At 49.2% G+C, this 13,177-nt stretch overlaps 1 protein-coding gene across 1 annotated transcript in view; it reads right to left on the bottom strand.

Moving 5' to 3' along the window:
• Afap1l2 (actin filament associated protein 1 like 2) overlaps positions 1-12,298 on the bottom strand; it is a 96,096-nt gene extending 83,798 nt beyond the window's left edge. Inside the window, 2 exon segments of the mRNA XM_048338205.1 lie at positions 5,546-5,599; positions 12,157-12,298. Of these exon segments, the coding sequence (XP_048194162.1) occupies positions 5,546-5,599; positions 12,157-12,172 (70 nt within the window). The 5' untranslated portion in view covers positions 12,173-12,298.
• Positions 12,299-13,177: the final 879 nt, after the last annotated feature.

The raw sequence follows: 13,177 nt of genomic DNA, 5'->3' as shown, positions 1-13,177 counted from the left end.
TGACTCTCCTTTCCCTAGTATTTGGGAGGAAATATCATCCCCCACCTTCTCTTGTCACTGGGACACAGTACAACTTAAAGACCCACACAGGCAGAGGTGGGCGTGTCCTTTCCTAGCCTCCATCATATTAACCTGCCCAGACCAGGTGAGGCTGCCGGTCCTCAGGTGCGCAAGTGGCCTGGGCACTGAGAGCCAGGGAAGCAGGGAAGCATCGCTCTCTTCAGCAGATCACACAGAACAAGGCCTTTGGGGGCCCAGGGAAGCAAGCAGGGGCCACACGAACAAATTTTCTCTTCCAGGAGGGAGGGAGAAACTAAGAACAAGCCCTGGGTGTTCTGCCTGTGGCCTCTCCTGAGGAGCCTTGAACAGCTTCTGTGATACTCACATTAGGGATAGAAAGGTGGGATACTTTCTCTCCTGTGGGTCTTTGTGGCCTCATTCCTGAACAAAGCAGACAGAACTGAAGAAAGGAAGGAGTGGGAGAAGGTTAAGAGGGAAGAATAAAGAAATAGAAGAAAAGAAAAGAGGGAGGGAGAGAGGGGAGGAAGGGGCAGGCAGAAGACAGGCAAGCAGAAGTGGAGTGCCTGTGTTTCCATGGTGGTATCTTGGAGCACCACAGACTCACCCTTAGGCATGTGGGTTTGTGACTTGCACCTTCCTGCTTTGCTGCAGGCCAGCTCTTGGGAATGAGACAGGCTGCCACCAACAGCATCGATGCACCAGCTTTGCCCAGCATGACTACCAACTCAGACTACAAGGACTCAGAAGGGCTTCAGATACCTGAGACTGCCATGGGGTGACTGTGCTACAGCAACATGTACAACCATCTCCCACTCAATCCTCCGCCATTGTTCAAGGCACAACCACAGTAAAGACCACCCCCCTCTCTAGAATGTCAAAACCAAGGCATCAAGACTGAGGGAGCCTTGACTAATGAGCTTACCAGGAAGTCTAAAGGAAAGGGCATTTTGATTCATGGACCAGCACTTACAAGAGCCCCAGGTGGACAGTCACAAGGAATCCAGTACGGGTTGGCACAGATGAAGTGAGGAATAGAATCCTGCCGTGTCTGCCACAGACCAGTCTCAACTCATTGGGCATTCACTCAAGATCATGAGGTTACCGCTCAGTGTTCCTGCCCAACATCTACCACTTGACCATCATCAAATCCTCCCAGTGGGCTCGTAGAAGCCCAGGGCACTAAGCTGCAATGCCTAGTGGTGGTCTACCTCTTTATGCCAGCAAAGAATGTGTTAGAAGAATATGCTCCCCAAAGAAGGAGTGGGTAGAATGCAGTCATAACATTCAATGCATATCCTACAAAATTAGGAAAATGGAGAGAAGGGGTAGGGTTGGGAGGGATGGAAGAGAATGGTGCAAAGGGTGGCATGGATCAAGGTGTGTTGTATTCATAAATTTCTTGGTTGAATGACAGCTCCTTTGTACAACTACTTAAATATTAACAATAATAATTAATAATAAGGATTCCATAAAAGTCCTAGCAATAAGGAGGGCAGAAGAGTGATGGCCATCTCTAGCTCGCTTGGGAGAGTTCCTTAGAAATCGGGGATTATAACACGAAGAGATCTCCTTGAGGCAATCCAAAAACATACAGGTGAAGCTGAAGTACCACAAGAAAACTCACCACCCAACAGGTCCAAGCCCTAAAACCAGGGGCAGTGAGCACTAGCAGTGTTTCTGGCTTTTAAAATTCAGTAAATCCGCTCAATATGTTCGAGGACTGTGGGTATTAAATCAAAGAAGTCAGTGAAATCTCCTCCAAACAATAAGCTCATTCAAGACTATCGTTTTTTTTCCCCCTGACCCCATCAGGGACTTGAATACAGTGAACATGAATAAATCCTGTTGTGTAAAAACTTGAGGGAGGATAAAAGGGGATTGGAGATGGAAGGAAATGGTGAAATTCCCACTTGTGGATCTAAAGGAAGGCGAAGACAGTCCCTTAAGCCCAAAGGGAGACCAGGATGGGAGGTAGCACTAGAAGATGGTGGTAGTAATGGCTGGCAGTCCAGGTAAGTAAGGACCTGGAGTCTCTTACCCATGCTCCTTTGCATAAGACAACCCTCCCTTCTTGCATTCAAACTAAAAGTGGGCCCTCGATCTACCCTCTTAGTCCTTCAAAAGTGAACCAGTCATAAGCCAAACCTGACCGGACATTAAAGATGTTTCACTACAAACACATAACACCAACAATTATTTTCTACCTTCCCAACATCCCCTCTGCCCACAACAAAATCAAGACAACTGGAACTGCCCCCTACCAGATGTTATTCTGTACATCTTCCAGAACACCCTAGGACAGATGGATGGAATTGAACTGGACTTACTTGTGTTGATGAAGAGCTGCACATTGCATGTGTGACATTCTCCTGTGTAACTCACAGGTGAACTTGACCTGCCCACATGGTCATCATGGATGCACACTTAACAGCTATCCAACACATACTTGATAAAGATACAGAGACCCAGCTTGCTAGGCACAGAGCTGGACAAAGCTCTCCTAAAGAATAGTCCAGTTCAACACAAGTTGAGGGGAGCCACTAAGATCTTAGCTCGCGGGAGGACTGCCAGAGAAACACTTCTCAGTTCATGAAGGATGGTAGCCTCTGTCCCTTGGCCTGCTGCAGGGAGGGTCCCTGCCTTTGCTTTCTGAGGCTCTGTACGCCTGATATCACCTGGATGAGGTACATTATTTTTATGTATCATGGTTTCTTCCTTATTAAAATCAGTCCTAGGATGTATAGAACTTGCTAGCAAAACCCCAAAAAGCCAAGCAGGGAAAGACTTGTGGAGATTTGGGTACTCGATTCCCAATGACTTCATTGGTTAAAAGACAACTTGTTGGGAGCTGCTGCCAAAGACAGCACATTCGATTCACGCATGGCTAGCTACACAGCTTCAGGGTAGGACACCTCAAACCCCAGGTTCATCTGCTGTGTGGCCCTGGGTGGAAATGCTTATACCAAAATTCTTCACCCTCTGCTACTCTGCCTGGAGCAGCACCACAGAGAGTCATACCAAGATCCAGTTTCTCCTTCCAGTCTGTGATGACCACCAAGCTTCACTTCATGAAGCCATCGTCTCGTACCGCAGCGCCGCACTGTTAGGGGGTTTTCAAAAAGAGGCTTCACCGAGGTATAATTTACACAGAAAAAATATCAGCTCCATGGAGTGCAGTTCTGAAGGCTCTTCTCTCTGTTGTGTTCATGCTGGTACTAGGTCTTGAACTCAGGGCCTTGCATTTTCCCTAAGGTTTTTGGTTTTGGATTTGTGCTCAAGGCTGGCTCACTACCATTTGAGTCACATTTCTACTCATGTTTGGCTTTTTGCTGGTTCACTACAGATGACAGTATCATAAGCTTTTTCTGCCCAGGTTTTGAACCTCATTCCTCAGTTCTAACCTCCAGAGTAGCTAGGATTAACAGGATTAGCCAGCACCTGGCTTAGTTCTGAGTTTTGACAAATATGTGTAGCTGTATAATCACTACGTGGAACCATTCTCTCACGCCAAAATATCCCTAGTGCCTCTCCGTGAGCAGCCCCTGCTCAAGCCCAATACCAGACCCCACAGAACTGATTTCTTTTCCTTCTTCTATAGGTAGCCTTGCCTTATGTAGACAGTTGTAGAAATGAAATCACACAATGTAAGCTCCTTTCACATAGCACCCTAGCGTGAATCATCCATGGTTAGTTAAGATCCATTTGGTTTTAGCCTTGGGCTTTCACTTTCTTCTCAAAGACATGATGAGTTCTAGCTCACTTTTGCTATGAAGAAATCAAATTCTTGACTTAGCAGCCATTGAACCAAGAGAATGTTTGGGTATAGGGTGACCACCATCTGAGTTTGGCCATAATGAAAGAGTTTGTGGTGATGTGGGACTTCTTATGGTAAACCCAGGGAAGTCCCCAGTGTGGTTGGTGACTAGACTCAGGATAGCTACCTCCAAGATCAAGGCCGCACATTCACCTGGGTGATTTCTTCTGGTGCACACAGCAGGGTGCTTGCTTCAGCTAATAGCTAACTCTTCCCATCTTCGTTTAATCCCAGACCGAAGGCTGATTTGTAATCTGCCGGGGCTGAGCTTCTGCACAAGCTCACCTGCCTCTACCAGGCCTACAGCTCTCCCGGAAGTCGCTGAGAGGCCCCAAGGAAGTGAGCTGAGATGAGAGCTGTCTGGTGGGAAGTCAGCAGAGCCAGGAGTACCACCCACCATGGTACTTAGCCCCCAACAGGAGCTCTGGCACCTACGTGCCCTACCTCATTCTGCATTGGCACCAATCCAATGCCATGTGTCCAAGGGAATGCCAGCCCCCCCCCCCCCCCCGTCGTATCCAGAATCTACACCTTCCACTCAGTGGAGTTTGGAGATGTTGGTTCTAAGACTTACTAAGGAAAAAATGAGAACCAAGTGGTAGAGACTGAGTAGAATTCAAAGCACTCTTAGAATTTCGGGGTCTCTCCTATTATACACATACTTAGGCATCAGGCTCCATATCTAAGGCTGAAAAGCAATTTTTTTGTCTATCCCCTTCCATCTGGCATAGAAGGGGTGGTGTCCCTGGGAAGTATGGATGCCTGGAAACTAGCTAAGGAACCCCAACTCTGGGGTCCCCAAAACTTTGGAAAATACATGACAGAACTAGGCACCGATGGCTCACACCTGTAATCCTAGCTGTTTGGGAGGCTGAGATGTGATGATCACAGTTCAAAGCCAACCAGGGCAGAAAAGTCCACGAAACTCTAATCCTCAATTAACCAGCAGAAAACTGGAAGTAGAGGAATGGCTCAAGTGGTAGAGCACCCGCCTTGAGAGAAAAAGCTGAGAGAGAACATGAGGCTCTGATTTTAAGTCCTAGTACCAGCATCTGTGCATGTGAGCATGTGTACACACACACACACACACACACACACACACACACACAAACATGCAGGGCACAAGTGACGTATTCCTATAAGCCTAGCGATTCAGAAGACTGAGATCTAAGGATCATAGTTCAAGGCCACCCCACAGGAAAGGCCATGGGATTCTTTAATTCACCACCCAAAAGCCAGAAGTGGAGCTATGGCTCAAGTGGTAGAGCACTTGCCTTAAGTACAAAAGGTCAGGGACAGTGCCCAAGTGCTGAGTTCAAGCCCAGGACTAGCACCACCCCCCCAACACACAAAACTCCTACCATGACGGACCGTAACTGAAGATGCCCACTTCGAGGGCAGTTCCCCATCCCAGAGCTTGCAGGGCATCTGAGTCAACTTCTCAAAATATTCCCCAGTAGCTCTTACGCATTTTCTGCTGATGGGCCTAAGAGATTAGTAATCAAAGGAGGAAACAGGCACCCAGAAAGATTAATTGATATGACCAAAGTCACACAGCAAGTTAGTGGCAAAAGCCAGATTAGAAGCTTGAGCCCCGGAGTGCCCAGGCCAGAGCCCAGCTCCATGATAGGGGCTGAGGCTGGTGTGCACCCTTGGGGGTCCGGAAGCCAGGTGAGCTGCTGCAGAGGGCTCGGACAGGCTCATACTCACAAGCAGAGACCTGCAGGATCCTTCTCTGCACCACCAGACAGCAACACCCCTGTGCTGGAACAGACAGAGAGAAGGCTCACGTCGGGGAAGCCAAGGGCAGCAATAGGGGTGAGGACAGGGGAAGCGGTGGGGGCGGGGGGGGGGGGGCTAGCTTCCATCACCGAGATTGGGCTTGGAGATTTTGTGTCATTTCCCTTTGGGAGTTGGGTCTGCTCTTGAGGATCAGGGATGGGTCAGTAAGTGTTCAGTACCCAGAACTCATTCTTTCACTCGTTCACCAACCATGTCCGAGACCCCTACTGTGTGCCGGGCAATGTGTCACGGGCTGAGAAAAGGTCACTTGGAGGGGAAGACAATTCCCTGTCTTGAAGGAGGTGACTCTACAGGGGAAACAGATGTACATACATAAGTAGAAGACACTGTGGCATTCATTCAGCAAGTATTCATTGCAATGAGTCCAGCACGGATGAGGCTACCACAAGCTACAAACAGACATAGGAAACCATGCTTTGTAAAAGAAGAGACATTGAGGCTAGGTTCTGAAGATTGAGGAGCATTTCACTGAGCAGCTAAACCCTTTCTGGCAGATAGGACTCTGGTAGAAATGTGTGCAAGCCAGGTGCTAGTGGCTCACACCTGTAATCCTAGCTACTTAAGAGGCTGAGATCTAAGGATTATGGTTCAAAGCCAGCCTGGGCAGGAAAGTCCATGAGCCTCTTATCTCCAATGAACCACCAATAAACCAGAAGGAGAGATGTGGCTTAAATGGTAGAGTTAGCCTTGAGGGAAATAGCTAAGGGATAGCAGCCAGACCCAGAGTTCAAACCTTAGTACTGGCATGTGCACGTGTGTGATACAGCTTTGGGTATTTCTAAATAAATTCTTCAATAAGAATTCTCTGGTTAGAAACTCATGTCTGAAGCATTTGGTGTCCGGCCGCTGACCCTCTGTCCATTGCCTAACCACCGCAGGCTCAGCTGACCTGTCCTGCAAATGGAATGGCTCACCCTGTGCTCCAGACCACTATCTTTGACACAGTGACACACAAGTCCTTCAGAAGCAAATTCCTCACATAGTCCACGGAATTCTCTTTCCCACTGCAACTCTCCAGCTCCCAACAGGAAATTGGTTTTATTTATAAGAGCCACAATCCTAAACTGACCCTTGCTGGGTGAACTTCCCCATACTCCCTAGCCCCTCTCCAGCTACATTCTCCCTCCCCCAAAGTCCTCAGACCACAGAGCAACTTGGCATACAGACTGATTGGAGAGTCACGTGGAGAAACACAGGAGGGCTGTTTACTACCTGGGGAAACTGAGGACTGGCGAGGGCCATGGAAGCAGAGCACGCGAGCCTCTCAATGCCAACAGCATGGCTCTCCCTCTTTCCCCAACAAGGCCACCGGGCAGAACATACCATCCTCCCTCGCTAGGGTGGGGGTGGAGGGTGGGCTTCACTCCCCTGAAGGACAGAAGCCTCTAGAGGGACATTTCCTGTCATTAAAGGGAATTGGAAGAAAACTGGCACCACTTCCTCAGCTTTGAAGCTCCTTGGCCCTTCCTGGCCCTTTAATTGTGCTGGAAGCAGTCCAATTCTCAGAGCATCTGCCCTCTCCTTCAGGAGAGCGGGGGGACCCAGTCTGATCCCACACCCCCTGGTCTTTCAGCTCCAGCCTGACCCCTCAAGCTTTCTGTTCCAAAGCTCATGGGCTCAGCATCCAGGGATCCCATACTCAGTCTCAAAGTTAAGAGGGCACGAGGTCAAGTACAATGAGCAAACACTGAGCTGAGGATTATGAAGGTGCACATCGAGATGGTTTTCAAGCAGCATTTTCATCACAGTTTAAAGCCTATAATAGCTGAAGGTGAATTACATCAAATTTGGGCATGTACCATAAGATTTGATTAAACACATCACATGAGTATAGAGAAAGTATCCATGTTGGTCCACACTTGCCTTTAAGTGAGGCAGGTGAGTGTATAATTAGAGTTGGATCTCTATGTCCGTGGTTCTGCATCCTCAGATTCAAGCAAGCACAGAGCCTTTATCTGGGGGTGGGGGTGCTGATGTATACCAGGCAGTTAGGCCTGCTTGCATCGCATCTGTATTAAACATGTACAGACTGTTTTCTTGTCATTATTTCCTAAGCAATTTAGTGTAACACCTATTTACACTGTCTTAGGTGAATCATCTAGAAATGATTTAAAGCATACAGTAGAATTTTAGTAGGTTATGTGCAAATATAACACTTGTTTCTGGAAGAGACTTGAACATCCTCAGGTTTTGGTATCCCTGGGTACCCTAGAATCAACTCATTTCAGATCTCAATTCTACTTTATGTTTTTTTGTTTTTTTTTTGGGGGGGGGGGGCCAGTCCTGGGGCTTGTACTCAGGGCCTGAGCACTGTCCCTGGCTTCTTTTTTGCTCAAGGCTAGCACTCTGCCACTTGAGCCACAGCGCCACTTCTGGCCATTTTCTGTATATGTGGTGCTGGGGAATCCAACCCAGGGCCTCATGTATATGAGGCAGGCACTCTTGCCACTAGGCCATATCCCCAGCCCTACTTTATGTTTTTGTATTTGGGCATCTCATGTAAAGGGCTTATGGCTTTCAACCTTGGCTGGACATAGAATCACCTGGAGACCGTTTTAAAACTACAAAATCCAAGCTGCACTCTAAATAATGTCACCAGAATTTCAGTTGGAGCCCATATATTTATGCCAAACCCTCATATCCACAATTTTTAAAGCTGTCTGATTCCATGTACAGTATGGCTAAAGTCAAGAACCACTACAACCAGGTCAAGCACATCTTTAATCCCAGCATTTAGGCAGCAGAAGCAGGCCGAAAGATGTCAAGTATGGGGCTAATTTGAGCTACATAGAAAGTTCCAGGCCAGCCTTGATTACAGTGACAGACCATCTCAAAAGAAAAAGCACCATTGTTTAGGTAGAGCTTCACTAGGTACAAACCCGAGTTCCTAGGTGTGGGAAAAGATGATTTCCTGAATGAAGAATGAAGAATGAAGTGTATCAATCCATTGCTTTTCCTTAATTCCTTTTTCTTGCTTTGGATCTTCCCTGATCATCAGTTTCAAGATTTCTACACAAAGTCCCTCTCTGCATCCAATGGCCCAGAACTAGGAAGCAGGCAGTTAGGCTCAGAAACCAAACCACATGAGAAAAGAAGGATTATATGTCCAACCAATGACTCTGAATATTTCAGCAAGGCCTACTGGGATCCAAATGTGATGCAAGTTCAGGAAGCTTTGGTATCCTGTTCCAAGCGCAATCCACAGATAGTAGGTCAGTCACACTTGGCCCCAGCCCACTCGCCAGCTGGAGGAGCAACAGGAACCAGAATCCTCGACCACATGGAGTGAGTTCAGCCAATGGGTTTATGTACAGTGACAGAGGATGTGCCTAGAGAGACCTAGATAAACACACAAAGTACCTTTGCAAGGCGCCCCGGACGCCTTGGCGCCACACCCTGGGCTCTTATAAGGGTCTTACTGCTTGTACAACACCACAGAGATTTGCCTACAAGACATAGCAACTTCATCATCACTTTCTAATGTCAACTTTCATAAAAGTTTCATCCCTCTGGGAAGGGAGCCCCTTCCTCCCCCTCCCACACCCCTGTTTTTGCTTGAAAAAGCCTGAGTGTCTCGCAGAAGGCTTGGTAAAGACAGAGAAAAGGGCTGGACATTTTTATGTACTAAACCTGGGGTAACATTCCAACCATATGGAAGCTCTGAGTCTCTCTTTACATCCCACAAGACAATGGAAAATCGTCCTAGACCCTAACAATGATGCTAGACTAATTTTTGGAGGATGTACAATGGCTAACAAGCAGTCTGGGAAGCATGGAAAAGAAATTTCTCTTACACTAATACACTTAATTAAGAGAAAACATTTTGAGACTCTGGAGGTGCTAATGAAGCATCCTATCTAGTAGAGGTAGAACTTAAAATTGGGAATTTAAAAACACAGAAACAGGGCTGGGAAATATGGCCTAGTGGCAAGAGTGCTTGCCTCATATACATGAAGCCCTGGGTTCAGTTCCCCAGCACCACATATACCGAAAACGGCCAGAAGTGGCGCTGTGTCTCAAGTGGCAGAGTGCTAGCCTTGAGCAAAATGAAGCCAGGGACAGTGCTCAGGCCCCAAGTCCAAGCCCCAGGACTAGCAAAATAAATAAATAAATAAATGAAATAAAAACACAGAAACACAGGAAGGATTTAGCAGAGCATGATGGTGTAAGTCTATAATCCCAGCCACATGGTCAGAAGAAGTAGGAAGACCATGGCCTGAGGCCAGCCCTGGGAAAAAGTGAGACTCTACTTGAAAACATAAACAAAAAACAAAAAGACCAGAGGGTATGGTTCAAATGGTAGGAAGATTGCCTAACAAACACAAGACTCTGAGTTCAAAACCCAGTACTTAAAAAAAAAAAAAAAAAAAAAAGGAGAGGGGAGGGAAGCATATATCATGAAAATTATCCTTTTTAATTTTTGCATACGTCCTAAGAGCTCAACTAGGCCATGAGTTCCCTTTTACTTTATCATTTAGACCACTATACCTAGTTATTCTATAACTATTTACTCTCACCTTAAAAATAAATAAAAAGCTCCCAATCTCTGACTAATTCCAGTCAAGAACACCCCATTAATCAGAGGTATAGTCCAGCATTCTTCATTTTCTACTTAGTGAGTGTTCAAAACATCACTCATCTACCTTTAAGAAAACAGAGAATTCTCCCTGGGTGTGGAGGAATCCCCAAATTCCTCAGTGGAAGGTAACAGAAAAGTATTAGTAGCATGACACCAGTGAGAGTCCTAATGAAGATTTTTCTTGTGAGTCACACAGTGAGAGATGAGTTAAGATTTGCCTCTACCATCCAGATAATTCTCCAGTTCATGCCCGGATCACTCTCCTGTCTGATTCACTGAAAAAATGATTAGACAGATAACATGTTTCTGAAAACATAAACACTCCCAACTGGAAACTAAGCCTGTTTCAGTTGGCAAAAGGCCCCCAACTGGTCCTCTTGGAAAATGGGGGGATTTTCAACTCCCAAGATAGCAAGATAAATGAAGAAGATATTGTCAAGTCATGGGCCAGAGCAGGAGTTAGTAACAACATCAACAACAACAACAACAATAATAGTAAAATAAAACAGCAGATGAAAATGGGCATTTGGAAAGATGCCACCTGTTATTTGTCCTGATTTAATTTGCTAAGTAACCTGGACCCTCAATCTGAAGCCAACACACACACACACACACACACACACACACACACACGACTTTGCAATTCAGGAAGCTGAAGGGGGTCTCTCTGAGGTCAATGCTTCCGGTAAGGAGTCACCCAAGGCCTGAATTCCCTGAGGAGGGAGGCTCCCTCCCAAAGTTTGGAGAGGGAGACCATTGCCTCAAGGCAACCCCTTGTGTACCCCTCCACAAGGGCCAAACTCACTTAGCCCCAGCAGAAGTTGAGATGAACAACAACAACAACCAAAAAAAAATCACGCAGGGAGAAACAAGAATGAGACTCCAAGGAGAGTTGGTCACAGAAAGAAATGGAAGGTTACCCCTTAATTTACCCTGCCATCCCTCCCCCACCCCACCAACCTCCCTACTGTTGAGCAAAAGCCCCTTACTATGGCAGGTTACGGGTATTCTAGCATTAAGGTCTTTTTAGCTTTGCCCAGCAACCAAAGGATCCGATGAGAGAAAGCAGAAGGAAAGTCACAAGGCACCACTCCCCAAAGGTCCCTTTAGGGCCGTTCCAGAAATAGGAAAGCATGGGGGGTGCGATTCCCTGGGAATCCGGACGTTCTTCTATCACTCTCTCCCAGGGGGGAACAAATATAGAAACCCCGTTTTTCCCCCACACAGGTCTGGCCCAGACCCGCCCTGCCCAAGAACGCACGAGAGCCTTTCCCAAGGGGAAGGTGGGTAGCACAGACAGCCAGCCGTCAGGTTTCCAGACCTGCAGCCCCCAAACAGGTGCTGGCTGGGCGCTGGGCACGGCTCAGCGGCGCGCTGGGCTCAGCCCTTGGGCGGGGACGCCCGACCTCAGCCCACACCCTCCAGTTCAGAGGCCTGGGGTGGAGGAAGGGTCCACCCAAGCTGTGGGGGTAACTGAGAGGCCACCCCACTACGCCAGACACCCCTCCCCAGCAGGCTCCCCAGCTCCGTGGCGCCTGAGCAAAGGGGACCGGATAATGTGCTCTTTGTCCCCAGGGGCACTGCAGGGTTGCGAGCATACCTGGGGACCCTTCGACCCTAGGCAGCATGTCCTAGCAGGGAAGGTGTGGGGGGGGGGGGCTGGATCAGACGCACCCCCATCCTACAAGTGAGAAGTCACGCTATACCCTCAACTTCCACGAGGATCACCGGGTCTGGGCTGCCGCCGCCACCGCGGCCACCGAAGAGTCCCCTGCCTGACCCACTGCGTCTCTGCCGCCCCCTCTTCGGCCCAGGTTCCCCGGGCGGGCGGGATCAGCTCACCCCAGTCCCAGCGACTAACCCTAGTCCCCCCCCCCCACCCTGGCGTGCGCCAGGCCACGAGGGGGGAGTGGGTGCGCGCCGGGGTCCGCGCCCTCACCTTTGTACCGCTCCATCGTCCCGCCGTGCGCTCCCGCGGCTCGGTCCGCGCTCGGCTGGGCGCCCGGCCTGCCGCGCTGGCCCCTCCCCGTGCGGTCACACTCGTGCCTGGACCTCCGGATGAGGCCGCCGCGCCCCGAGCCCCCCGGACCCCAACCCCACCCGGCCACGGGTGCGCCCGGGACACTCGGCACCCCAGTCCGCGCGCTCCGCCGTCTGGGCTCCCCGCCCCTAGCCGCCTGGCTCTTTCTTCAAGTCCAGCCCGCCCCGAGCGGCAGGAGGGAAGGAGGCTGGGACAGCGCCCAAACCCTGGGGGAGGCTCCGGGAGGAGCGAGCCTGAGCCCCGAAGGTTCCGATCTGTTTTCCCAGCTGCGGGAGCTTCCAACCCAATGCCAGGAGGAGGAGACTGAGGTCGAGCCTGGAGGCGGAGATGGGCCGACAGCGCCTCCTGCTTGACCCCGGAGCCAGTGCGGTTTGCCTCGGGCCCTCCTCTCCCGGGGACTTGGAAGGCCGGAGGGAGAAGGGAGAAGGTGGGGCCCACCGCTCTCACCTGGCGCCTGGTAGGATTTGTCAGTGTGTGTGTGGGGGGGGGGGGGGGGCTGTGGGGATCACCACCAATCTACAGATCTGTCGCCGGAGAAAACATCTCTTTACTGCCTTCCACCTGCTGCCCAGCGCCTGCACTGGAATTCAGGGCAGCCAGCACCTGACCTCATTGAAGAGGTAAAACCGATTCCAAGGTAAGTTAATTCGGCCGTGGCTCTGAGTCTTCGCCATGCGCCTATTCCCTTTTTGACACCCCTCTCCTCTGTTCTTTAGGGCATGGAAACTCCCAAAGAGATTTACGTGTCCCCTTGAAACTTTCATTGTTTTCAACTTTCAAAATAGGATTTGTGCCAGATGCTTGATTTCTTGACAAAGTTCCCAATTTCCTGGAAGGGACGCTTCAGAGAGATTGCTTATTTTCTGAAAGACTTCTTAATTTTTCCTTGGAACAAGCAGATTTAGCTGTGACTTTTGGA

This window comes from Perognathus longimembris, chromosome 2 (genome assembly GCF_023159225.1).
Source record: "Perognathus longimembris pacificus isolate PPM17 chromosome 2, ASM2315922v1, whole genome shotgun sequence".
Taxonomy (NCBI): Eukaryota; Metazoa; Chordata; class Mammalia; order Rodentia; family Heteromyidae; genus Perognathus; species Perognathus longimembris.
Note: the sequence above shows the minus strand (reverse complement) of the source record. Positions and strands in the feature narration are given on the sequence as shown.